The following is a 25,753-nucleotide window of genomic DNA, read 5'->3' as shown; positions in this document are numbered from 1 at the left end:
AGTGAATGAAGCCTTTCCCCACCGTTGTGTGCCACCCCCACCACCAAAATAGCTGCACCAGCACAAATATGACGCGGGGGGTGCAATGGGCTGACAAAGCTGCATCACTCCTTTTCTTTCATGAATATGAGAATAAAGATGTGTAGCCAGCATGCATTGATGGGGAGGGGAGGGGGGGGGGGGGTGTCAGCAGCCGGGACAGCAAGCCATTTAACTATATGACAGCATGCAGGGAGGGATGGAGATAGGTGTGTGTGTGTGTGTGTGTGTGTGTGTGTGGAGGGGGATGGGGGGGGGGTCTTTCCTCTGCAACCTACAAACACACACAACGACCCAACACCGCCTCTGCTGCCTCTCCTGTTCCAGTCCAGTGGGTGAGTTAGGGCAGAGAATGTTGCAGTAGGGAAAGAGAGAGAGAGAAACTGCAGCATCGCATTCTACAGCAGCAGTCCCGAGCAGTGCAGGTGAGAGGGGGAAACCAAAGGAGAGGGAAGAGGAGGAGGAGGTGCAAATTGAGAGAGAGAGAGAGAGAGAGAGAGAGAGAGAATGCGGGACTCTTGGAAAAAGACGCATCTTCACTCGCTCCATTAGCGACATCCCGAGCAAGGAGCAGGCGAGGATTAACGCGTAATTGATGCCCGCTTCAGCCGGTCAAGGAACAGCCTTGCTCGGTTACTTTTTGGAATGCTTTGCATGTGATAAAGTGGCCGCGGGAACAACTGCTGCCGTCCCCTTCCAAGTTGCGCGTCGGGATCCCATGGCTTGGCACGGAAACAAAGCAAAGGCATCCGCCGGCTCTTCAGGTAAGACGAGGCAAGAATCTGCAAGAATGTACTTTTTGTGTCCTTGAGTGCTTGTTATTGGTCCTTGTCAGCTGCGTCCGTCAAGTGGGGAGCGCAGCTCGCCTCCTCTTTTGTGTCGACTGGTGCTGCATTGCAGTTTTGCTAAAGTCACACACGCGAGAAAAAGCTGCCGTCCCATATGTGACTAGAATCATGAAAAGTAGCGCCTGCAACACGGCTACAATCTTTGAGTGGTGGCGGAATTTCATGAAAGGTTTATTTTTTTCTTTTTTCTTTTTTTATTTCTGCAGCACCTTGGATTTCTATATGAATATATCACGTGGTTTGAAGAGCCCAGCAATAGAAGTTGAAAAAACAGGAGAGTAAAGGAAGTAATAAGACATCAGTCAATCAGTAGCAAAGAGTGTCAGTCAGAAGGGAGAAAGACAAAATCCAACACCCACGCTGTGGGCTCCAACACTTCACTGAAGGAAGAAGAGGCAGGCCAGCCTGTGATTCAAGAGGCAAAACGGTGCGGACGGAGCCATGCGTAGACTCGGCGCAGTGCACTCGTCGGCGCGGGCTCTCGGCCTCGTGGTCTTACCGCTGCTGCAGCTGCTGACTCAGCTGCCGGGCGCACGCTCGGCTCTCAGGTACCGGGTGGCGGAGGAGGGCCCTCCCGACGTCAAGATAGGCAACGTGGCCGCAGACCTGGGCCTCACGGCGGGTACGGGCAGCGGGGACGTCACCTTTGCCCTGGAGAGCGGCTCAGAGTTCTTCAAGATCGACAACGTGACCGGTGAGCTGACGACGGGGCCGAGGCGCATCGACAGGGAAAAGATGCCCCAATGCCAGATGATTTTTGACGAAAATGAGTGCTTCTTGGACTTCGAGGTGTCCGTGATCGGCCCCCTGCAAAGCTGGGTGGACTTGTTCGAAGGCCGTGTAGTCATAACGGATATCAATGACAACACTCCGTCCTTCCCCTCACCGGTGCTCCAGCTCTCGGTGGAGGAAAATCGTCCAATAGGCACGCTTTACCTGCTCCCCACTGCTACGGACAGGGACTTTGGACGAAACGGTATCGACCGCTACGAGCTGATCCAAGAAGCCGCAGCCGTGTCGAGTTCGGCAAGACGCGCGGCGGGAGGAAGTCCCGTTGGTAGAGTCGATGGGCTTGGGGATAGGAGGGGTCGGAGTGGAGATATGGTGGGAGGAGCCAGGAGCACTGTGTTTGAACTCCAAGTGGCAGATATACCAGACGGTGAAAAACAACCTCAACTCATTGTCAAAGGTATGTTGGACCGCGAGCAGAAAGACTCATATGAACTGATCCTGCGCGTTCGAGATGGAGGGAACCCCCCGAGATCCTCTCAAGCTCTGCTGCGCGTTTCCATCACAGATGTAAACGACAACAGCCCGCAATTCGAAAGGCCCACGTACGAGGCAGAAATGGCAGAAAACGCACCTCCGGGAACACCGGTACTCCAGGTGAGGGCTTCAGACCGTGACATTGGCGTGAACGGGCAGGTGGAGTACGTCTTTGGAGCGGCCACAGAATCGGTCAGGCGGCTGCTGCGACTGGACGAGGCGACCGGATGGCTGAGCGTCCTGCACAGAATCGACAGGGAAGAGGTGGCCCAGCTGCGGTTCACGGTGGCGGCTCGGGACAGGGGTCAGCCGCCGCGCAGCGACCGAACCACCGTCATTTTGGCAGTCCGTGATGAAAACGACAACGTCCCGGTTGTAGAGATTCGAAAGATCGGGCGAATCCCAGTGCGAGATGGAGCAGCACTGGTACCTGAGAACGTTCTTGTAGACACACCGGTCGCTCTGGTTCAGGTTTCGGACCGAGACCAAGGAGAAAACGGGGCTGTGACCTGTACAGTTGTAGGGGATGTCCCGTTCACTTTGAAGCCGGCTGGTGAAACAGCTCTCCCGCCCTTACCTGCAGATGAAGCTTTTGACAGGTAAGTCAGTAAAGGTGAATTGTTCATGAACAAGAAGTTGAATTGCTTCCTAGTGATTGACCATAATTATTCTGTAGGACGATACAAATACTAAGTCATGAAAGGAGTAATAAAGCATTCATTGATACACCACATTATCTATATGTGATCGTCCTTACGTTGTTTCTCCGGAAAGTGTCTCAACAAATTCTACGTTTCACAGAGAATCCAGAAAAGCGTCTCATATGTTGTTATGTAATCAAGTCACTTCAAGTGAGCCACTCATTCACTAAAACCAAAGAGTGGATAAAATGTCACGCTATTAGTAAAATGGGATCATAAATATTCAATAAAGTCAAGGGTTTTCTGACTCATTTAGTAGTAATATTGCAGCAGTGCATACTCCAAATGTCAGTATTTCAAGTCAGTTGTAAAACTATTTTCTGAAGGCATTGAAGAGAGTGCAAGAAAAACACTAAGCAGAGTAAGCAAATGAAAATATAGCTACCACAATACTTGCTTTTACAGTCTTACTGGTGTAATATTGCGTGTTAGCATTATCTTTGACAAGAAAATCATCAACTAATGATTCAGTGGAATTTTCAACACAGAAAAAGAAGCTGAATAATTATGGGCCTCTACTATTATCATCACTTGAGGCTGATTCATTGACTACAGGCATGGAATGTAAACAGTCAACATACTGTATAATGGAATGTGCATTCTTTTGACTCGAGCTTGAAAAGCACCTCGATACATATACCAGATACTACATAAATGTATATTTGACTTACTTTCACAGGAACAAGAAAAAATTCTTCCTGCATACCTCAGCCCTGCTGGACTACGAGGTCACCAAAGAGTACAGCGTCACCATTGTGGCTGTAGATTCCGGAAGCCCAAGTCTGTCCAGCAACAGTTCACTGATGGTGCGAGTTGTCGATTACAACGACCATCCCCCAGTCTTTGCCCAAAGTGTAGCGGAGGTCCACTTTGCAGAAAACAACTCCCCCAATGAGAGGGTCGTCACTGTGGTGGCCACAGACGCGGACAGCGGCAAGAATGCAGAGATTGCATATTCCTTGGACCCTGTTGCAAACGGGCCATTTTTTATCGATCCGGATAACGGAGATATCCGTGCCACTGGCGTCCTGGACAGGGAGCAGAGAGAGAGGTACGAACTCAAAGTTATTGCCAAGGACAAGGGCACCCCGCCTCTCCAGGGTTCAGCGACTGTTGTTATTCAGGTGACCGACCGCAATGACAATGCGCCAAAGTTTGTCCAGGAAGTTTTTACATTCTACGTCAAAGAAAACCTGCTTGCCAACAGCCCAGTTGGCATGGTGACCGTGACGGATGCTGACGAAGGTGAGAACGCAGAACTCACCCTCTTTGTAGAAATGGATGGGCTGGATGAGAAGAAGTCAGGGGAGAAAACTGTGGGGGACAATGGAGAGGAGGAGCAAGAGGAGGTGTTCTCCATCGAGAACAACACCGGCACCATCTTTTCCACTTTGTCGTTTGACCGTGAGAAGCTTTCCACCTACACCTTCCGTGTACGTGCGGTAGACGGAGGAGAGCCTCGCAAAACTGCCACAGCTACCGTGTCGCTCTTTGTGACCGATGAGAACGACAATGCCCCCGCCATCACATCTCCGGCCAACGAGTCCTATACGCTGCTCCCACCTGCAAGCAGTGCCCGCACTATAGTCCGAACTGTGACAGCCATAGACTCGGACACGGGTCCAAATGCAGACCTCCGCTATGCCTTGGTAGGGGGGAATCCCTTCAGATTGTTCGAGATCGGCCACTCCAATGGCGTGATCACGCTGGCGGAGCCGCTGGAGCGGCGCCACAAAGGTCTGCATCGCCTGGTGGTCAGGGTCAACGACAGCGGGACCCCTTCGCTGTTCGCCACGGCGCTGGTCCACGTCTTCATCAACGAGAGCTTGGTCAACGCCTCCCTGGTCGACGCGCAGGTAATCTTTTCATGTTGCTCCTTCACGTCTTCACCGGGAGTTTGTACAAGTACGCAGAAGTTGAATGAAAAGAATCTTAATTGGAAGAGGCAATGATCCGTCCTGTTTTGGGTTGTGCAGATTGTTCTACCGAGATGGTAACGATAACCAGACATGATTCTGTCCACTGATCCATTCCAATAATGGCCACACTGATATCGCATTACAAAAGAGGAGGGTGCTAATTCAAACTGATTGTAACTGTTTAAACTAAAGTGGTAAGGCGATTATTTTCTTGATAGAATTAAATGAATGGATTCTCCACTCTGGGTTTGCAGTTTTCAGCCCATTTTTAGGACTTTAATTATGTCTATATTCGTCCCAGATAAAGAATCGCGTTTATCTTTTGAGGACTATTGGCAGCGCTGACTTCTTTGTTGTTTGAATCCTGCAGGAGTGTGTTCTCTGTCCAGCATGACTTCTTATAATGACTGTGTGGTTAAAATAACAGTTATTACTGAAGTGGCTCTTCTTTTACGCTACACTGAACGCAGAGCCGAGGGAAATAGGTACGTGGTGTGTGTGTGTGTGTGTGTGTGTGTGTGTGATTGGTGTGTTTGAGAGAGGGATAGAGGACGACAGAGTGAAAGCATTAGCGGTGCTATTGTGTTAGAGGCAGACAGAGAGAGACGGACTGGCCCAGTTTTGGCCTTCATTTGAATGGAAGCTGCATTTAAGCAGGGTCGCTTCACTATAGTAGGCCTGAATATTGATGAGGTTTAGGCGTTTCTGTTGTATCATGCTGCACATGCCGTGCATTAGTATTCAGACATAAAACAAAGTACCTGGAAACAAGGCTCAACTCTAAATAAGTCATTTTACAAGGGGAATGAGCAGAACATGCAGAAATAAAACATCTGCACTCATCAAATAGTGTGGTCTTGTGGAACTAAAAACTTTACTACAAGGGGAGCCAGCTTGTAGAGCAAATTGACTAGACATAACAGCATTACTGTTACACCAGAAACAATCACAGCAGTCCAAATGAAGTTTGTGTACTTGTGAATCTGGTACAAACCCCCGTTTTTCTCCCATAGCCTCATTACATGAACAAAATCCCAATCCCATTATGCTTGAAAAATAGCTCAGTTCATCTACAAATGCCGAAAGGTAATAACCACAAAAGTGTCTCTCTCTGGTGTGCGTCATGTAAATGGAATTGACTAGTAATGAAATGGACTCAGTGGCTATGTGGTGATGTTATTTGTTCCAAAAAAGTATGTTGTTTTACCTCACAAGGTGATCTAGTTTGGAGAGCATGCTTGTTTATTTCTCCTCCTGTCAGGTCTGTGCATGTGCAGTGACGGGAACAGTAAAAAACTGAAATTGCTTGGAGGCATTTGAAAGGAAACGGACAGTCCCTGGTAGCATTGGGCATTTGACCTCATGTCCCCCAGTGACGACACAGCAAATTAACCATCAATTCATTGTGGTTTTTTAAAATATTTGAATGGGATAAGTGAATAACGCTCTGGATGCTCTAAACTCCTGTTGCCAGCGTCATTCATCACTATAATGTTGTCTTGGAGGTCTGTGTTGTGGATTTAGTTCAACTTCCCACAATTTGCATCATACTAGTCTTCTATAGACCATTAAGTAGGGTAGACTGAATCAACAACGCATCCTCAGGTTAAAGTCAAATCGTGCACCCCATTAATAAACAATCACAGAGTCCATCAAATTATTAGGCATTATTTAATCCATTAATAAATTACTATGCCTTTCTCTAATCCATAAAAAAGAGGTGCATCCATTTTGTACTCCGCTAGTCCTGATCAGGGATCCCTGCTGACTTTGGGCAAAATGCAGACTACAAACCCATCCATCCATTTTCTACCGTTTATCCGAGGTCGGGTCGCGGGGGCAGTAGCCTTAGCAGGGACGCCCAGACTTCCCTCTCCCCAGCCACTTCATCCAGCTCTTCCGGGGGGATCCCGAGGCGTTCCCAGGCCAGCCGAAGGATGTAGTCTCTCCAGCGTGTCCTGGGCCGTCCCCGGGTCTCCTCCCGGTGGGACGTGCCCGGAACACCTCACCGGGGAGGCATCCGGGAGGCATCCGAATCAGATGCCCCAGCCACCTCATCTGGCTCCTCTCGATGTGGAAGAGCAGCGGCTCTACTCCGAGATCCTCCCGTATGACCGAGCTTCTCACCCTATCTCTAAGGGAGAGCCCGGACACCCTGCGGAGGAAACTCATTTCGGCCGCTTTTATCCGGGATCTTGTTCTTTCGGTCACAACCCACAGCTCGTGACCATAGGTGAGAGTCGGAACGTAGATCGAACGGTAAATTGAGAGCTTTGCCTTGGTCCTTCTTTACCACAACGGACCGATACAAAGTCCGCATCACTGCAGACGCTACACCGATCCGCCTGTCGATCTTCCCTTACTCGTGAATAAGACCCCAAGATACTTGAACTCCTCCACTTGGGGCAGGATCTCATCGCCGACCCGGAGAGGGCACGCCACCTTTTTCCGACTGAGGACCATGGTCTCAGATTTGGAGGTGCCGAGGATTCTCATCCCAGCCGCTTCACACTCAGCTGCAAACCGCTCCAGTGAGAGTTTGAGATCACGGCTTGATGAAGCCAACAGAACCACATCATCTGCAAAAAGCAGAGATGCAATATTGAGGCCACCAAACCGGACCCCCTCTACGCCTCGGCTGCGCCTTGAAATTCTGTCCATAAAAGTTATGAACAGAATCGGTAACAAAGGGCAGCCTTGGCGGAGTCCAACCCTCACCGGGAACGAGTCCGACTTACTGCCGGATATGCGGACCAAACTCTGACTCGTACAGGGACTGAACAGCCCGTGTCATGAGGTTCGGTACCCAGTTCTCCCGAAGCACCCCCCACAGGACTCCTCGAGGGACACGGTCGAACGCCTTCTCCATGTCCACAAAACACATGTAGGGTTGCACCCTCGATGACCCTGCCGAGGGTGAAGAGCAGGTCCACTTTTCCACGGCTAGGACAAAAACCACAGTGCTCCTCCTGGATCTGAGTGCTCCTCTCCAGCACCTCTGAATAGTCCTTACTAGGGAGTTTGAGGAGTGTGATCCCCCTGTAGTTGGAACACACCACCCAGTCTGCCAATCCAGAGGCACTGTCCCCAATGTCCACGCAATGTTGCAGAGGCGTGCCAACCAGGACAGCCCCACAACATCCAGAGCCTTTAGGAACTCTGGGCGAATCTCGTCCACCCCTGGGGCCTTGCCACCGAGGAGCTTTTTAACCACCTCGGTGACCTCAACCCCAGAGATAGGAGAACCCAGACTCTGCTCCCTCATGGGAAGGCATGTCGGTGGAATTGAGGAGGTCTCCCCAGTGGGAGCGCTCTCCAGCACCCCCTCCAGGGACTCCAGAAAGGATGGCTACTCTGATCTCCTGTTTGGTGCATAGGCACAAACAACAGTCAGGACCCGTTCCCCCACCCGAAGGCCTACCCTCTCATCCATCGGGGGTGAACCCCAACGTACGGGCGCCGAGCCGGGGGGCAATAAGTATACCCACACCTGCTCGGCGCCTCTCACCGTGGGCAACTCCAGAGTGGAGTAGAGTCCAACCTCTCTCGAGAGGACTGGTACCAGAGCCCAAGTTGTGTGTGGAGGCGAGCCCGACTATATCTATCAGTGTTTGCACCCTTGCCTAACTGTTTTTTTATTTTATTTTTTATTTTATTATTGACCAAAAACGTGTGTTAGCACAGGCTGGGAGTTGTAACTCACCTTGTGAGGAGAGCCATGCATCCCCCCCCCAAATGTTGCATTTTAAGGGAGCAATTGAGTGAGGAAACATGCTGTAGTATTTGTACCTAAGCCAGTAAACCTTAATATTATGAAGGTTTCACTCAAGAGTAGGACGACAAGCCCAAATTCAACAACTCTCTTGTGGCTATTACAAAAGGACATTTGGCAAGTGTCATAACAATGGTGCTGACGGGAGGAATAAAAGACAATGGGCCTAAGTGACCAGGTCCATTGAGTCCAACAGTAGGGTATAATGTGTCCAAGCTGGTATAAAAGTTGTCTTTGATGACAATATGCATGGTTTAGTATGATTGCAAGAAGGAACGTGTCCGAGTAATTGAGTAGAAGAAGTCAGTGAAGAGAGAATACCTCCATCTCATAATGAAGTCAAACTGAGTGGTGGATAGATGCCAGATGTAATTAGGCAGAAAAAAACGCCTGCTCGTGCCACGGCACCGCGACAGGAGATTGTTCTTTTTTATGCAGCAGTGCTGGTGTTGGCTCATTAGCACAAATACAACGATGCTGTCGGAGCTAGTTATTTTAGACATTGTTGGCATGGTACAACTTAAAGATGCTTTGTACATCAAACTTGCACTGTTTTGTAAATCTGAATCGAGCCTCAGCGATCATAACGCCGCAGAATGAACCAGGCAAATTTCCACGTAACTCTGGATTGTGTTCCAGCATGAGTATGAAGAAAAAGGCACAGTTCACATTTTCCGCAGATCGGTTAGATTGTTGATTTGATATGAATATTTTATGGCATCCAAAATGAATGGGAGCCTATGGGAGAGCTGAATCAAGTTCTTCAAACAAACTCAACTTTAAAAGCTCACTGCTCTCATATACATGTGGCCAAAGACTTAATTTCAGGTAAGGCTTTCAAACAAAACTCAACACTTTGGTCTTTTAGGGCTGTAAAGGGTTAAACATTTTTTTTGTTGACCTCACAATAAAAGCTTTTTAGGCGGTTTCATCTTGTTTGAGTGCTGTTGAAAAATGTTGCGCTTTTCAGTTGCGTAGAATAATTTTAGTAAACATAGTAAGTAGTCTGTAGTTGGTAAACTCATCTCCCAAAAACTGTCCGTCACCGGTAATAGCAATTTTTTGTCTTGGTTTTTGTGTTCCACGAAAGTGCAGGCACCCACCATTTTGCAGCCTACGCGTTAATTTGAATCCCTCTTGAGTTCTGAGCAGGACAAGCCTCCGCTGCAATATGATTGGCTGCTTGCATATCAATGATGCATACATTTGTTTAAAAATAAAATAGATTGTGTTGAATGGGAAAACAATTGTTTACCCGAATATTTCCAAATAATACATTTTAGAGCTGTAATTGCAATGCCGGGATACCGCAATATTTTTGCTCAAGGTTATCGTACCGTCAGAATCTGACAGCGGCCGATGCTGAGTCGCGGGCGAGCTGGAGCGATCCCATCTGACTCTTGGGCGAGAGGCGCGGTACATCCTGGACTACTTGCCTGTCGATCCCAGGGTCCCATTGGCAAACATCTTCTTTCTCGTCTTGCTTTGTTTTTCTCTGCTGTCTGCTGCCAGGTCAGCATCACAAATGAGAATCTGTTCTCAATTGCCTTACCTGAAAAAAACAACTGCTATTTTCACTCACATAAACACCAATGAACATTTCAAATCTTTAACCTAATGTGTGTTTTCAGCGTGTGGTAGGAAGCTGGAGCATTTGGAGAAAACCCATGCACATGCGTGGAGAACGTAAATTCCACGCCGGCGGGCCGGCGCCATGATTCGGGCCCCAAAACCCTGTGAGGCAGACATGCACACCACTTATGCACCGTGCTGCCGCATTCACACATCACCCAAAGCCTTTTTCTTATTCCCAGATCAGAATCAGCATATCTTGCAACTGCAGTACATAGAAGTCTTGCACAATACATCAGTACAAAAATGTTGCATTCCAAGTTTACTGCTGATGGGCGCTGATGACTGTTGGTACGAGAAATAACCAGCTGTCGAAATCTGTGTCTTCAGTTACAGTGTTTTGTCCATGTTTTATTGACTCTTCCGTTGCAGATTGGATGGCAAGACTCATGATTAACTTGTAAACAGACTGAGTGATTGTGCCAATCTCGATCAATGAAGCTGCTATGATGATTGGCAGGTAATACTGTCCAATGATTGGCTGAATAGTGAATAAAAAGATGGCCAATCATGCTACAGTCAGGCCGTGCAGGAAGGCAGTGATTGAAATTGAAACCCGGGTAACAATACAGTGGAAGAATACATGCCAACTGAGCTATGAAATCGATCAGATAGTACGTTGTAGTATTTCCTGTGGTCACCTGAGAGTTCTGACTCAAAACAGTTGAATATAGCAGGCCCGTCCCTACTATTTACGGTTCAACCCCAAATAGCAGGACCTGAGTGTTTTTTAGTTGTCAGTAAAGCGCAAGGAGAGCTAATAGTGGGAGAAATATATACCAACAATAGTCCAGCATGGCATATCACTTAGAGGCATATTTCGATTGATACTGTATGGACTCGCCATCCAAAGAAACATCGTCATGTGGGAATACACCCAAGCAAGAGGCTGATACTTTCTGAGTGAATGTGACAATTCGACTATTAGGCCCACGCAGACAAGGAAAACATTAAGGGAAAGAATTCGGTGTGGCATAATATTACAAGGAGAAACATGTATTTTGCCAAGAGAAAAAAAAACAATAAGTCAAGCAAATTCACACAGAACGCTACACAACATTCAGTCTTTCCCTAGTGACTTTTCATATATTCTGAGCTAATTGATTATTTGCTTAAAATACTTCAATTTTCTGAGCAAATGAAGTCAACAATGGGGAGAGTCTAGTTCTCACCTTCAATTATTATGAAATGATTGATTCTCGTAAGTTTCAACATATTTTCCCATTATCCTAGACATTTATTTCCTTTAGATTTTTTTTTTTCTTGCCATTTGAAGACTTTATCATTTTGTCTTCGGGTGTGTGGTTTAGAATGCAATTTAACATATCGGCATAAACCCCTTCTTTATCCTTCATCATTAAAAGAAGTGGTACTTGACACTAACCTTGGCAGAGGTTTTACACTTTACACAATCCCCACCTGGATAATTAAGTGATGAATTAATTATAATAGCTGACGCCTCCAAACCGCAGCTCTCTTGCCAATGCGTCCAGCACTCCAGCTACAACTGAGATCTAAATTTGGATCAACATCATGATCACAAGAGAACATGTCATGGTCGCAGCATCTGCATCACCGGAGAGCAAAAGAGGTATGGAGATGCCAGCGTTAAGCTCAGCTGGAGCTAACCTACTGGAGCACAATGGAGGGTTGCTTTGGGGGTTTGACATGAATTCTGAGTGACAAGACCAAATTTGGTTGTTCCCACCGCTGAAGATGTATACATACACATACATACCTTGAACTACATATTTTACACTTGTGGCATGCGCTGTACTTTTGTCTTTCCTTGAACACAACATATTCAAGGCTGCGCTGTAGGTAGGGTAGGAAGAGCCAAATAGAGGATAATATACAAAGCGAGTTACACAGAGCAGCATTCACTGAAGCAGTGTAAGTATTGCTAATGATTTTCGTGGGGGGTTATTGCAAACCCTGGACCACCCTCGCTATTTCTGCAATTCATTCCTGCAAAGTCTTTCATATGAAGCCGGCAGAATGTTGCAGGGATTACTTGCGTATGCCATTTCCAGCCTTGACAGGAGAGAAGAAATTGTCATATGAGCTTTGAGACTCCATGTCAAGGCTGCATAATGAGGTGTCTAATGAACAGACGGCTTACACTGTGGTGTCATGTAAGTGCGGACATATACAGTACATCACCGTGTGTCTGTATTTCTCTGCGTGTTGTCCATGCAAAATGCTTTTCTTAGCGTGGCTTTCTATATATTGAGCAGATCATTTCTGATTCATGATTTAGAGAACTGCAAAAGCTCACTGTCCCCCAGTGAGCAAAGGTCCATAACCAGTAATCAATCAGTTTCTTGTGACAATCATGTTCCACGATGTAGGGTACGTTTGCCCATTGATAGCCGTGTTGAGCGTAACTGGAAGATGACGGCCTTCTTCATCGAATCACGTTCACAAAGTATAAAACATATTGATCCAAACGGCCTCACATCAACAGCGGCAATGTGTTGGAGCCTTCCGCGTCACTATCCTTCCAAATCTCCATGGAAAAAAAGGATAACAAATCCTGCACAAATCCACTCCCACACTTGCCTTCACAATAGCAGCTTTATATGCTGAAGAGACAGCGCTTGTGATGGGAATACAGTCATTTTCTGCTATTTAGTTTTTTGTTTGTTTTTGTCCTTTTCTGCGTCATGTATTGACTGCTTCTTCTTTCGCTGTGCGACCTTGGTATCTGAATTCCTTTCCCCCCCCCAACATCTGCTTTAAACGACTTCATCTGGGATATTTCCCGCACGACCCGGGTGATGCGCACGACCGAATTGCGGACGCAATTTAAAATGCCGCAACCTTGACGCAAAACAAATTATATATTTAGTGACACTCCAAGTGTTTGGGAATAATGGGTTTGATGGGTTTAATTAAGCTGAAGATGCTGTTTGATGTTTCTCTATGTCTCACACCTACTGTGTCATTGTCGATTAGGCCTTTTTTTTCCCCCATCTTCTTTGATTTGTCTCTTGGCAGCACAGTGGATGCGTGGTTATCACTGCTGTCTCACAGCTAGAACGTTCTGTGTGGGAATTTGTCTTGGCTCAGGCCTCTTCTGTGTGGAGTTTTCATGTTCTTCTAGTGTATCTGTGGCTTCCTCCCAAATTCCATAAATGAACTGACTCAATAAGTATGTTTTACATTACATTGTGTTGTTCCAATATACCGAGACAGGAGCGAAATCAAGCTATTGATCAAAGTACATTATGTCCTCCATCTCTACGATAGCCATGCATCCTTTCCAGCCTTTTACGTTTAGTATTTTTCCAGTAACTATTACGTTGTGAAATATGGTGACTACTACGGCAAACGGCTGTTTATTTCGTTTATCTTCCTCCACTACTGCTAATGTTGAACACAATTCAATCCAGGACTTGTTTGGACCTCTAATGTGTTTTTCCCATATAAAATAATGGAAATGTAAATAATCTGTTCCAGGGTCAATCTGTCACTATCATAAAAGCTTTATGACAACAACGTTTTTATTTTAGCATTCTTCATTATACAATTATAAAAAATAAGTTAATAAAACAATAACGAAAGTCTAATGTTCATAAAGAAAGATCAGATACATCGCAGATGTGCTTAGCATATCTCCCTTTTTATTAATTCTTAAAAGTATCAAAAGAAGTTAACCACTTTAAATAATGAAACATGAACAACTAGCAATTGCTAAAAGTCTGGCGCACCGCTCAAAGGCCAAAGTTTCATGTGACTTTAGCTATCAATGCAATATTTCCGGATAACCTTCGTCACATTGACGGATGTGTTGTTCACTGTACATTCCTTCCAGGTTTACCAAGCTTGTGTTTGTTTGCTTCTGAGTTCTTACCGACAGCATTGAGCCGGAATGCGCAAATCTTAGCTCGGTCCAATTGACTTTTTAATGGCCGAACTTCCAAACATATTATCGGTAATATTAGCTCAATGAATCAATGTTTTTCAAATTGCCATGTAAATGTACTGTATGTATCAGTGTCCTGGGCACTGCGACCCTGACGAGAATAAGCACTGTAGAAACACAGTTTTTCGTTTTGGCCTCCTAACGCTCGTGTTCTTTTCGTTCCAGGTGAGCCGAAGCTTGTTAGCTCCACTATCGCTGGACATCGCGGGGGACCCAGACAGCGAGCGGGCATTAGGTAAACAGCGCCTCAGCGTCGCCATCGGCGTTCTGGCGGGGGCCGCGGCCGTCATCCTGGTCATCCTCCTCGTAGTCACTGCGAGGCAGTGCGGCGCTCAAGGCAAGAACGGCTACGAAGCTGGTAAGAAGGAGCCGGAAGAAGATTTCTTCAGCCCGTCGGGGGCCCAACCGCAGGTTGGCCGCGGCGGCGGATCGGACCGAGGCCGCAAAGCTCGGCGGGACAAGCGCAACATAACCGGCGGTGGCACAGCGGCCGGCGCCGTCAAATCAGACAGGTCGCTCTACAGCGGTATTGTCACCGTAAACGGGCTTCGCCGCCACGCCAACGAGGAGGAGGAGGAGGATATTAGCAGCGCGAGTGAGCGCCTCGCAGCCCGCTACTGCGCCGTGGACGGTGACCCCGGCAGCCCGAGGATGGGCGGCGGCAGGCGGCATCAGTCCAGTCCGGATTTGGCCAGGCACTACAAATCCAGCTCGCCTCTCCCTGCAGTCAATCTCCAGCCGCAATCCCCTCCAGCTGAAGGGAAGAAGCATCAGGCGGTGCAGGAGCTGCCGCCCTCCAACACCTTTGTGGGCAGCGGGGGCTGCGTGGGGAGCACCGGCTCCAGCAGCAGCAGCGGAAACGGAGACGCCATGTCCCTGGGTTCAGACCAGTGCTCGGAGTATGGGTGCCAAACTGGGAACAAGTACAACAAACAGGTACACCGCTCTGAGAAGTCACTCCAGTCATATTTTACACTCATTTGCTTTGACTCTGCGCCCCTGTTTTGGTTCAATTCAAAACTATGCTAAACATTGACACTAAGCCACTTCTTTCTGTCTGGCTGTCGTGCTCTTTGTCCGCTTCACGCCGCCTGATCGCTGTCGTCTCCTCCCTGGCTTCACGTCTTCTTATTTACACATCAGTTGACGTACTGTACCGCACCCCCCGCAGCTCACATCTAAACACTGTTTTATCTCCGCAAAATAGCTGCCAGTGTGCGCACTTATTTCAGCCTCCTAAGCCTGTGAGCCATGCGTCGGTACCCTGCTGTCTAAATCTGCGCACGCATAACCTCGTGTATTAGCAGAATCTAAAAAACGAACCCCCACCGAACTGCAGTATCTGTATGTGAATGGACATATTTTTGTTTGTATACACCGGTAACCCCCCGAGGTGTTCAGAGGGTGGACGGCCATAGAGGGAGTGGGCGCATAATTGCCCCCAACAGGCTAATTGGTCATGTTTTTGTTTCAATTTGTATTGTCAAGCGCTACTTTTTTTTCTTGATTTTAACATAAATGTATATTCCTTGAGCGATGCAGTTGCAAGGCTAGTTAAAGCAGTGACTCGTCTACGCACAGGACGGTGCCGTTAAAAGCCGTCTGACAAATGAATACTGCATGGAGACCGACCGAGTCCACCGTCTCCTCACACACGCAGGCTTCATCTATCATCTTAGATGCACTGACACAGCGTGGTCGCAGCAAGTCCAAGGGGAACGCCGCTCTGAGTGACGCTTGAGTGACAGCTCACCCCTCTTAAAGGGCCAGCGTCTTGTTTGCGTGACTGACGGCTCTACGTTTATCCTCCCCGCGGTGGAAAAGTGCTGATGTGTTCATTAAAAGAAAACCAGAGGAGCTTCTTAGGCTAATCAATTCATACACGGGACCCGCTGATCCCGCTCAACACACACACACACACACACACATATATGCAAGAGCACGCACAAAATAATGCACACACACTTCTGAGGTTAATCCATTACGGAGTCAATCCTCTTAATCTTCCTTTCCCAGGGTAAGAAAATGCTTACTGGGAGAGTTTTGGTCTTCATGCTTACGTGCACTCAAAACATGCCAGCACACATTGAGGGACGCAGACGCACAAACTGACAGCGTAAATGAATTATTGATCATATGGAGTAATTAGCTCCTCTGGGTGCACTAGCCACCATCCCAAGTCCACCTCCAAAAGATCTCACACCCACTCATTCCTTGTCCTAAAGACTGCAACTGATTGTGCGTATCTGAATGTGTTAACACTGACAGTTTCTGCACATAGGTTTGTGGAGGAGGGGACCTGACTTTGTGCTTGGGGGATGACTTAATTCAAATGCATTTTATATGTGCATGCAAGTGAGAGATCAACTCGGGGACTAAAAGGTGGCGGGCGTGTGCCAAATGTGGAAAGCTGGGACGCTGACAGGATTGGGAGTAGCAGCACAGAGGGAGGGGAAGAGAATTACTGGATGTTACGAAGCAAGGAGATAAAGGAAACGAGATGGGAGGAAGAAGTTCAAACTTCTGAGCTACTTTACTGGGTCAGCAAACATAGTATGAAAGAAGAATCATCATATAATATCAGCACATCGTCAGAGCCACTCCAAATAATGAGTAAAATGGAAGATAAAAACAATCCTGGATTGCATCAGAAAAAAACTAAACAAAAAAAACAGCATGGCAAAGCAGTCCAGTCATTGGCTTTTGGTATTTTAAATTCCCGCAAAACCGCAGCGGCCAGTGGCTCTGTGTTCTTGTGTTGTCCATCTGTCCCGGGCATGCTTTTGAATGTCATATCTTACATCTGGCACAGACGTCCATTAAAGGACGAACTGATGACGTTTGGAGGATGAAGATCTCACGTTCTTTTCCATGTACAATATCTCAAAAAAGGTTTTTGCTGGTAAACAAATAAGGTGAAGACGTTGAAATGTTGGCCAAAGGTCAACCAAATACAACAATTTCATTTATTGATTTATTTATTTTGACATTACTACCACGTAATTTTTAAAAGGGAAGGATACACTGAGCAGGTTACACAGCACAAAATAATACAAAAAATGCATCAAAAAATCAGCTAACTCGGCTAAGTTGAGATAGCCAATTTTTAGCCGGCAATATTAAACGTGTAACGTACATCTAACATGATGAGTGAGCTGAACGGTATTTTTTTTTTTTTTTGTTTTGTTTTTTGTGTGCCTAAAATAGTTATTGCCAGTGCACTAATGCTAATTTGGATGCGAACTGTTTATCAAAGGCTGATTTTGTTGACTCAAATTTTGTACAGACAGTTTAAGGATAGAAGGCCATCATCAATGAGAACAAAATGCATGCAAAAAAAAAAATTTTAAATGGGGGACGTCGATTACTCAAGTACTCAATGGAATATCTGTAGGATAATCGATTCTTAAGAGTCGATGGTAACAGCCCTAAACTATCAAAAATCTGCCTTCATGAAAAAAAAATGCTTAATTTTAATTGACAGTCATTATTATGAGATGGTTATTATTATTATTATTATTATTATTATTATTATTAGTTGTTGTTGCTGTAGTTTCCAGTGGTACAGAGCTGTTCTGCTGCTTTTGGATGTTTCTACTATTTGGCAACTAGATACTAAATAAGCTAATCAAAATATTAGACATACACTCATACTCAGTGTGCATTGTAGTTCCATACTACTGCAACTACAATAATAAACATGTTTTTAAATGACAATCTCAATCAAAGCTTTTTTTGATACCACTCGTGTATCTCATTGCACATTACAAGTGGTCAAGTTGTCAAGAAGATGCCACATGATACAGGTACATGGTTTCAATGATTGAATACTACTTAGCAAATGAATGAATGGCTGGGACAAAAAAAAAAAAGTGCTTTCAGTGGGTATTTTTTTATGGTCATTGCAACATTTTTTGGTCAGTACCAAAAATATCCATTAAAAGTAGAAGGTTGGATGATGGCTACCAAACAAATGAGGAGAGAGCAAGAGAGAGAGAGAGAGAGCGAGAGAGAGAGAGAGAGAGCTGGTTTGGGTGGGATCCAAAGAGCGAGAGTGGCCTGCTGAGATGTGGGTCATCAGGATACCCGGTGGCATCAGGACACATTAATGATCACAGTGCTCACATGGCACTGCAGTCAATATGGCCAAAGTGGCCTCGTTTTGCCCTCAAACCACTGGCACCACAAACCACACACACACACCGTGCATCCTTTCTTCCTGGCTAATGTCCACGATCAATTCTCAGCAGTGTCCGTTCATTTATTTGCAGTGGTCTCATTTTTTTATCTATTTATTATTTTATTTTTTTGCGACTGCAGCGTTTATTGTAACCTCGAGGAATGCTTTTCACTCGAACGCAGCATTATGATTTTTTTCCTTTTACCTGCAGTTCGACTTTCACCTTTGGCGCTTGTTTGGTTCTCCCGCTGTACGTGCCATATGCGCGGGCAGGCTACCTTCGCGCCATCCCTCGGCCCGCGCTGACCTCGAAAACATCGACTCAGCGTTTTCACTACTTCTTTTGCTGTAGTGAGCATTTTCTCACTTGGAGTGTGTCCGTCAGGTGAAAGTGGCACAAAGGCACTATCCAACCAGGGACACTCACACACATCTAAGGACTAATCAGTGGCCGTTTAACGAGGCCAAGACTACAGGTGCATTGACGGTGCAGTTTTTAGCTCCTTAGGTGACAAAACAGGAGAAGGTCATGGCTAGCGTTTCAGCACATCAGAGTGCGCTATGATTAGACAGGCCAAGGACAAAGTATGAAGCTGATTTTTTCCGCGAATAATCCGAACGGTCTTGTTCATCTAATTGGACTGTACGGACGGATGTGGGTGAAGCGATTAGGTCTAAAGGATTATAAAATTGAAAAGCAGCTTTTCATTTCTGCAAAATCCCCTCAGGATTAAATATGATGAGCGTCTGTCATGGACTGACACCCGGGCCGTCACGTCACTGGAGGCACATCCGCATGAAGGTCGCATTAAGGTCGCGGAGGTGAAGGCGCCGTCAGCCACGCGAGCGGGAAGCGCGCGAGCCGCTCTCGCCCGGCGCTGTCTCCCTTCTGCCTGTTACACAGCCGCCGTAACCGACCTGTAACCTTCTGTCTGGATGATACCGAAACGCCGACACGTTCATTAAAGTCACGGCGAGTTCAGGGCGCGCACTCGGCCGTACGCTCGGGGAGGGGGCGTTAGGTGGGAAGGGCAAGAGTTGAGAGCGGGCGAGATGTCAGTAGGACAAGGTAAGCAAAGCGTAGATGAAAATGGATCTAGTGACCTGGAGACGAAGGGTGAGCGGCAGGGAGGGTGCTTGTGGGCTCGGTGTCGTCAGGCGACATCAGGCTGGGAAAACGAGCCACAAGTGCGGGAGAGGATCGGGAGACGAGGGCGAAGAAAAGCTTCAAATGCTTGTTTTCGTTCAGCGCCTTGTGAATATTGATTTACACTTGACCCATGTAGGAATGTTTTGGGGTGAAAGATGCTTCCACGGCTCTGTTGTTCCAGTCAAGATTTATTCCTTCACTTTGACATCCCACGCTTGCTCTTCAGGTCAGTAAAGAGTGAGCGTGCGCTCATTTGATGTAAAAACAAAAACTCAACAGTAAATTATTAACAAGACGGACCAAACGAAGGGTGTGGTGGCTTTCTGTCTTGACGAGGTGGCTTGATCCTTCTCTGACTTTTTAAACTTGTGTGTCAGTTGTAGTTGTTGACACACAGTATGGACAAAGGTTTTGGGACAGCTGGTTAATACACATGAAGGAAGTTAAAATGGATGAACGGCGTCGGTCCCCTCTCTAGCCAAGATTTGAGAGTGTGTCTTTGGGAAGGTTTTTCCATTCACCCAGAAGAACATTTGTGTGGTCAGAGGTCACTCACAGAGGACCCCGCAGTCTCTGGTTGTAGTTCACACAAAAGATATTGAGATCGATGCCATTTAGATCGTTTGCAGGCAATTGCTTTGTTGCCGTAGCCACATCTAGTAAACATAAGAGAGAAATGAACAACCGGCCCCATTTTTAGTTAACATCTTCTGGCTAAAAATGACGACGTTGACTATGTTGTATTGAGCGGTTTGAATGATTTTGGACTCTCTTTCAACCAAGATTCAAACCCAGATCCCCTGACTGTGGGGCAGACACGCTAACCACTGCTTCACGAGCAATACCCATTTAACAATGAGAAAAAAAAACACTTTTAACTTTAGTGTAAATCAGTCTGGGATGAACTTTATACAGTATGTTGTTACATCAGAGCAGGAAGTGCAAATGAAGGTTTTGAGGTCAGGGGTCGCGTCGTCCATACCAAAGTCATCCAGCCATGACTTTGTGGATATTTTGTGCACTGAAGAGGGAAGGGGCTTCTCTCTAAACTCCCAAGCTGCACATCCCATAATTTAGTAATTCATTCCCAATACGAGTTGACTCAATTTGCACAACAGCAGAAATTGCCACAGGTCTCCACATCCACTTTGGAAAGGGATGGAGAGCTGCCGGCGTGTTGCTTCTCCGCACACATCATCATCATGTAAATCCACATGTCCTCCACGGGATATGAGGATTACACCTCAAAAGCTTTTATTGAGGTCTTTAGGTGAGGGTTAAGGCTACTTTGTAGGCTTCACAGAATGAAAGTCACTGGTAAGTCCTCGTGGTGAGTTGAGTGGTAAGTCCTCCAATCGGGGAGTTGCTTCTGCAAGACAAAGCCAAAAAAGGCAATTGGAAGGCTTGCAGGAGTCAGAGCCACAGAAATTCTTTTTTTTCTTTTTTTCTCCCCCCCTCGCATATCAAGGTCACCCTGGGCTGGAATGGGATTGCAAGTTGCATGTCTGTCTAGTCTGTTGAGCACAGCAGATAAAACACACATGTTGATAATGTCACCGTGTTAGCAGGTCCTCTCCGTGGCCTTTGTTTCAAGTTCTGTGAGAAAATGGCATGAATGCGGGAATGCTGTTCCCACTCACAGACAAGCTGAGGCATGGGGTACGCACCGCAGACGCCGTCAGATATGTGTTTGCAACACACACAGACACAACGAGACCAGCGCGGTGAAACACGCTCTTATGAGTACATAATGGTGCATAATTACACACATCCATTCCTTATGCACATACTCCCCTTTCACCACAAAGCTCTGATAAGAATGTGATGACACACAAGTCAGGATCAAAAGTTTTTCCAGCTCTTACATCAGTTTCTCCTACCATTCCCTCTGGATGGAAACACACGCACAAGCACACACATACACACACACACACACACACACACACACACACGTACAGTGTAGTAAACAAAAAGATCTACATAGCCAGCCCCACATTGAGATGCTGCCTTTTATTTGCTTTCATCAAGGCTCCATGCTTTAGTATGGAGCTCTGCATTCAGCGCTTCTGCCTTACGGCGTTATCTTAATGGCTGTCTGGGGGTCGAACTATATTGCCCAATATCGCTCAACAAAAGACACTCTTCCTCGCAGCGGACCGGGAATCTAAATAGTTTAGTTGGCCTGAGACTGGCGGTCTCCACCGACACAAACGTCTCTTTAGTGCGTTAAGTGTTGGTTTGAAATCAGCTGAAAGAAATTGATTTTGAAATGAACGAAACCAGTCGAAAGCCAACTAAATAGCACGATGTCAAGTCGAAGCGAATGAGACTCGTGAGGTCGTGTATGTTTGCTGACCTTGACAGAATGCCGCATCAAGTGGGAATTTAGTGGGCTGTGGGGGGATGATTTTCATTATTGCCTTTCCACTATCAACTTTGTATTGTTGGAAAGAATCATTCCCACCGCCTTTCACTGCGTTTCTCATTCATGTTTGGGTTACTTTAACTGACAGCAAGATTAGACAAAATCCCACTTTTCCCAAGGAAATGCCCTGTTGGGAACTGGCAGAAAACAACGAAGCTGACTGGATGGACTTCCTGTCTAACACATCAATCGCAAGCAGTCAGGGTGATTTAAAGTCAAGCATAAAGTTGTGATCAAATATTTTGGAGGTGATTAAATATAGGCTGCTCACAAACTTTGCTATATTTTCAAAGAATACTTTACAGGATCCATCTTCTTCAGAACTTCGACAGTTCATTCAATTCACACAAATATGACCAATATGATTTTATAGGTGTCGGAACTACGAATGACCGTGACCTTTCGGAGCGCTCAAAACAGAGTTGTAATACAGTGGAAGCTCAATAAAACGGACCCCGATATAACGGATATAGGATAAAATGGATCAACTGAACAATGTGCCTGAAAATAGTTTCCATTTGTCAGTTAAAATGCGGTTGACAAAGTCTGTTAGTTCCTGAATTGTCCGCTGTTGATGACTGGCTCTGTGGCGCAATGCAGGCAGAGAACGGGACTGATGTATGTATTTCTGGGTCACAGGTAGACAATATGACTTGATTCAATTCCAAAAGACGTGCCTCCCATGCCTACGTGGCGATAATGTTAAATGTCTGGCATTGACGAGACGGCCATGTGATGATCGAGTCTGGAACATGCCGTAAAAAAATATTTGTCAAGCCGTTCATCTTTGGCAATGGGTTTAGAACTAGGAAGCACACTAATGGCAGCGAAGATGTCAACAATGTCACCGTGACCAAACACACCGGCGTCGTAAGTTTGGATAAAATGTGAAACTTTCAAACATTTTCAAGCTCTTTTTTTATATTTATTTACTGTAACTTTGTGGCCTGAAAAAAAGCCCTTCAATGTAACGGACATTCGGCTATTTCGGACGCCCCCCCGCCCCTATTAGTCTGTTCTATTGAGGTTCCACTGTATATGATAGGTACATATATACACACTTGCACTTTGTTCTTTTATATCTTACAATGTACTGTACCCCAATGTCTATTAGCTTAGAGTTCAATCAACTTGTAGAAAGGAACAAAAAAAAAGAGGAAATGGTGCACTCAGTTGGACCGTACATGTAAAAAGGTGATGGAAATAGGTATGACTAAAAATAGCTGGAGGCTTGAATCGTGCAGTGCATTTGCACTCCATGATCAACAGTACATAAAGCGACTATTTTTGAAAACAGTGAAGAAAACAAGTCCGTTTTTCAAGCCGTCTATTATGAAGGTCTGGCTGTTCTATAAACTGTACACCTGCACTCTCTGCTTCTGAACTCAATGTTCTGTAAATCAGCCAGTGAAAGGGGGCTGTTTCCAACACTCCCCCCCTGCTCTCCCACCCAACCCCCCTCCTACCACTAAACACACACACACGCCACACTCTCATCCACCGTCTGTCTTCCTTTTGATTGATCTCTCTGTTTCCTCAGTGTTCATCTCTTTTCGTTGCTCTCCATATCTGGAGCCACCTTTTAAAAACCCTTTTTTTTAAATGACATTGAAGATTTTATTTTTAAATACAACTTAATGGTGTATTTTAATATAATAAATGGCTCCTAACAATCCACCCACGCCCCTGTTCACTTCATTTCTCTGATTCGATAAAGGAACAAAGGAACAGCCCTTAAGTGGCAATATGAGTAAGTTGCAGCTTTTTTCTATTAATTTTTGCTCCTGGCGAATCACAGCACATTTCTCACCGGGTATCGACTTATTAGATCTTGTGTGAGCGTGAAAGACTGGCTGTGCTCGAGCTCTAGTCCAAAGTCAGTGTTGTAGCCCCGGGCTAAATGTAGCCATCTGTTTTAGAATTGTTAGTGGAAGATAGATAATTCGCAAGATCAAAATGGAGATAGAAGAAGAGCGGTGTGGGTGTGGGGGGCAGACGAAAAAAATGAGTGGGAAAGACACACAGGATTGTTGTCTGTGGCCATGACTGAGAAAGAAGCCAGATGTAGGGAGATGAAATAAGATGGCTAATATGACAAAACACGATGTTTCGGAGCAACGAGTGGTTGGCGCACAAGGAGCGAGAAGCTGCTGGAGTATCCGGCCGTGGAATGAAAACAATAGAAATTAAGTATTTGGGTTGAAGGTTGCCGAGGAAGGGGACGGGGTGGGGGGGGCTTGAGTCGGCAAGTAAGGCCACGCTCAATGAAGAAAGAACAAAACGCTTTCTACCTGCAATGTGGAGGTTATGTAAATGTGAGTGGGCAGGCCGAGGCCTGCAGTGATGTTCCGGATAATATTAGTGACCCGTGCCATCCTTCGTCTATGTAAACAGGGATTTATGTGTGGGAGTGGCCATGCTTTTTCCTCATTCGGTCATTCATCCCCACTTTGTTATTCGGTGCACAAGTAGAACAGATAGGAACGCTATCGGCGCAAACATTAACAAAAACGCTTAAGAGCCCAACTGCAACAACACACACACAAACACACTTTAGTGTGCTGCATACAAGAATCACAGTCACAGTGGCCACTTTTACATGTATTGCTCTAGTAATTCTATAACTAGGACAGTTGAACCATTTGAATTTTTTCTCAAATGGGAAATGATGGGAAGAGAAATGTAGCCTTTCTTGAACATTGTGTTTTTGTTGCCTTGGTTTTGGTCGGACCGAGTTTGTTTCATGTCTTGTCTGTTCTCGCCAGCCCTCTTGTGACCTCGTGTCAACCAATCAGCTCCCTCCAGCCACTCGCGTCTTGTCCAGGTGTGCCTCGTTAACACATCAACTTGTTTGTGTTTGGTTCGCTGGGTTTCTTGACTCCATGTTGGATCATTGTTGTTTCTCTAAGTCATGTTTCTAGTTTTGTCATCTTGTGGCAAATGTTTTGTTTCCTTGTGTTTCTTTTGTTACTTTGCATCCGGACGTTTGGGCGTTTTTTTTTAAATGTAGCTATTTAGATGTTTCCATGTTCCTTGTTTGACTTTTTTTGTTGATGAAAATGAATCCCTTATTTTTCCCAAAGTTGGAGTGAAATTTAGCAGTTCCACTGGAGAATGTCACTGAATTGAGTGCAGAAATGCATTAAGGCTTACGTAACTCTTAAGAAAAGTGTGGGGGGATAATAGTAAAAAAATAAAAAATACGCATGATATACTGTATCTTTTTTGTACACAAGATTGTTAGTTAACAGGCTACTTTCAGATGCATAGAGGATGGACAAAAAGATGGGCAGTGCCATTGTGATTCTGGACAAATACGTAAGCTACACGTTTTTACCTCACGTTTTACTTCCCGTCGTCATGTTCGCCTCTCGCCAAGACAAACTGATCTTTGAGAAATTGAACAACAACTTGGCCCAAGTTCAGCAGACCAATTTCACAGCATTACAGCAAAGTCGGTACGTAATGGGTCAACGGTGCAAATCACTAGTGCATTATTTAAAAGTCTCTGTTCTCTTGTTTTGCAAATACACACGGCCATTAAGTAGACAGCCGCTCACAGCCTTTAAGGTAAAAAAAAAAAGGGGAAATGAAACCAACCAAAACAAAAAACACGGGAGTCTTATTGAATATGAGACGTGGAGATATCACGCAAACATGTTTTAATCAAAGTCATGCAAATGTGGCAGCCAAATTAGGGCTCCTGAGAGGTTTCCATGTGGATGAAACATCAACCTTTAATCGTGAGGATGAAAGAATGCTCGACAAACTGAAAAGCTGTACCTGCACACTTAAATGCGTGATGGCGACACACAATATCACACACAGTAAGATTAGAAGCAAGGATGGAGTGTGTTGACACCGATATTGCTACACTCTCTCTCTCTCACCGG

At 45.9% G+C, this 25,753-nt stretch overlaps 1 protein-coding gene across 1 annotated transcript in view; it reads left to right on the top strand.

Annotated features, from left to right (window-relative positions):
• The first annotated feature begins 292 nt into the window (after positions 1–292).
• Positions 293–25,753, top strand: part of pcdh7a (protocadherin 7a) — a 53,188-nt gene continuing 27,727 nt past the window's right edge. The window contains exons 1-4 of the mRNA XM_061771330.1: positions 293–803; positions 1,094–2,752; positions 3,534–4,710; positions 14,271–15,041. Of these exons, the coding sequence (XP_061627314.1) occupies positions 1,329–2,752; positions 3,534–4,710; positions 14,271–15,041 (3,372 nt within the window). The 5' untranslated portion in view covers positions 293–803; positions 1,094–1,328. The remainder of the gene's footprint in view (positions 804–1,093; positions 2,753–3,533; positions 4,711–14,270; positions 15,042–25,753) is intronic.

This window comes from Phyllopteryx taeniolatus, chromosome 4 (assembly GCF_024500385.1).
Source record: "Phyllopteryx taeniolatus isolate TA_2022b chromosome 4, UOR_Ptae_1.2, whole genome shotgun sequence".
In the NCBI taxonomy this organism is placed as follows: Eukaryota; Metazoa; Chordata; class Actinopteri; order Syngnathiformes; family Syngnathidae; genus Phyllopteryx; species Phyllopteryx taeniolatus.
This window is presented reverse-complemented; position numbering and strand designations above follow the sequence as displayed.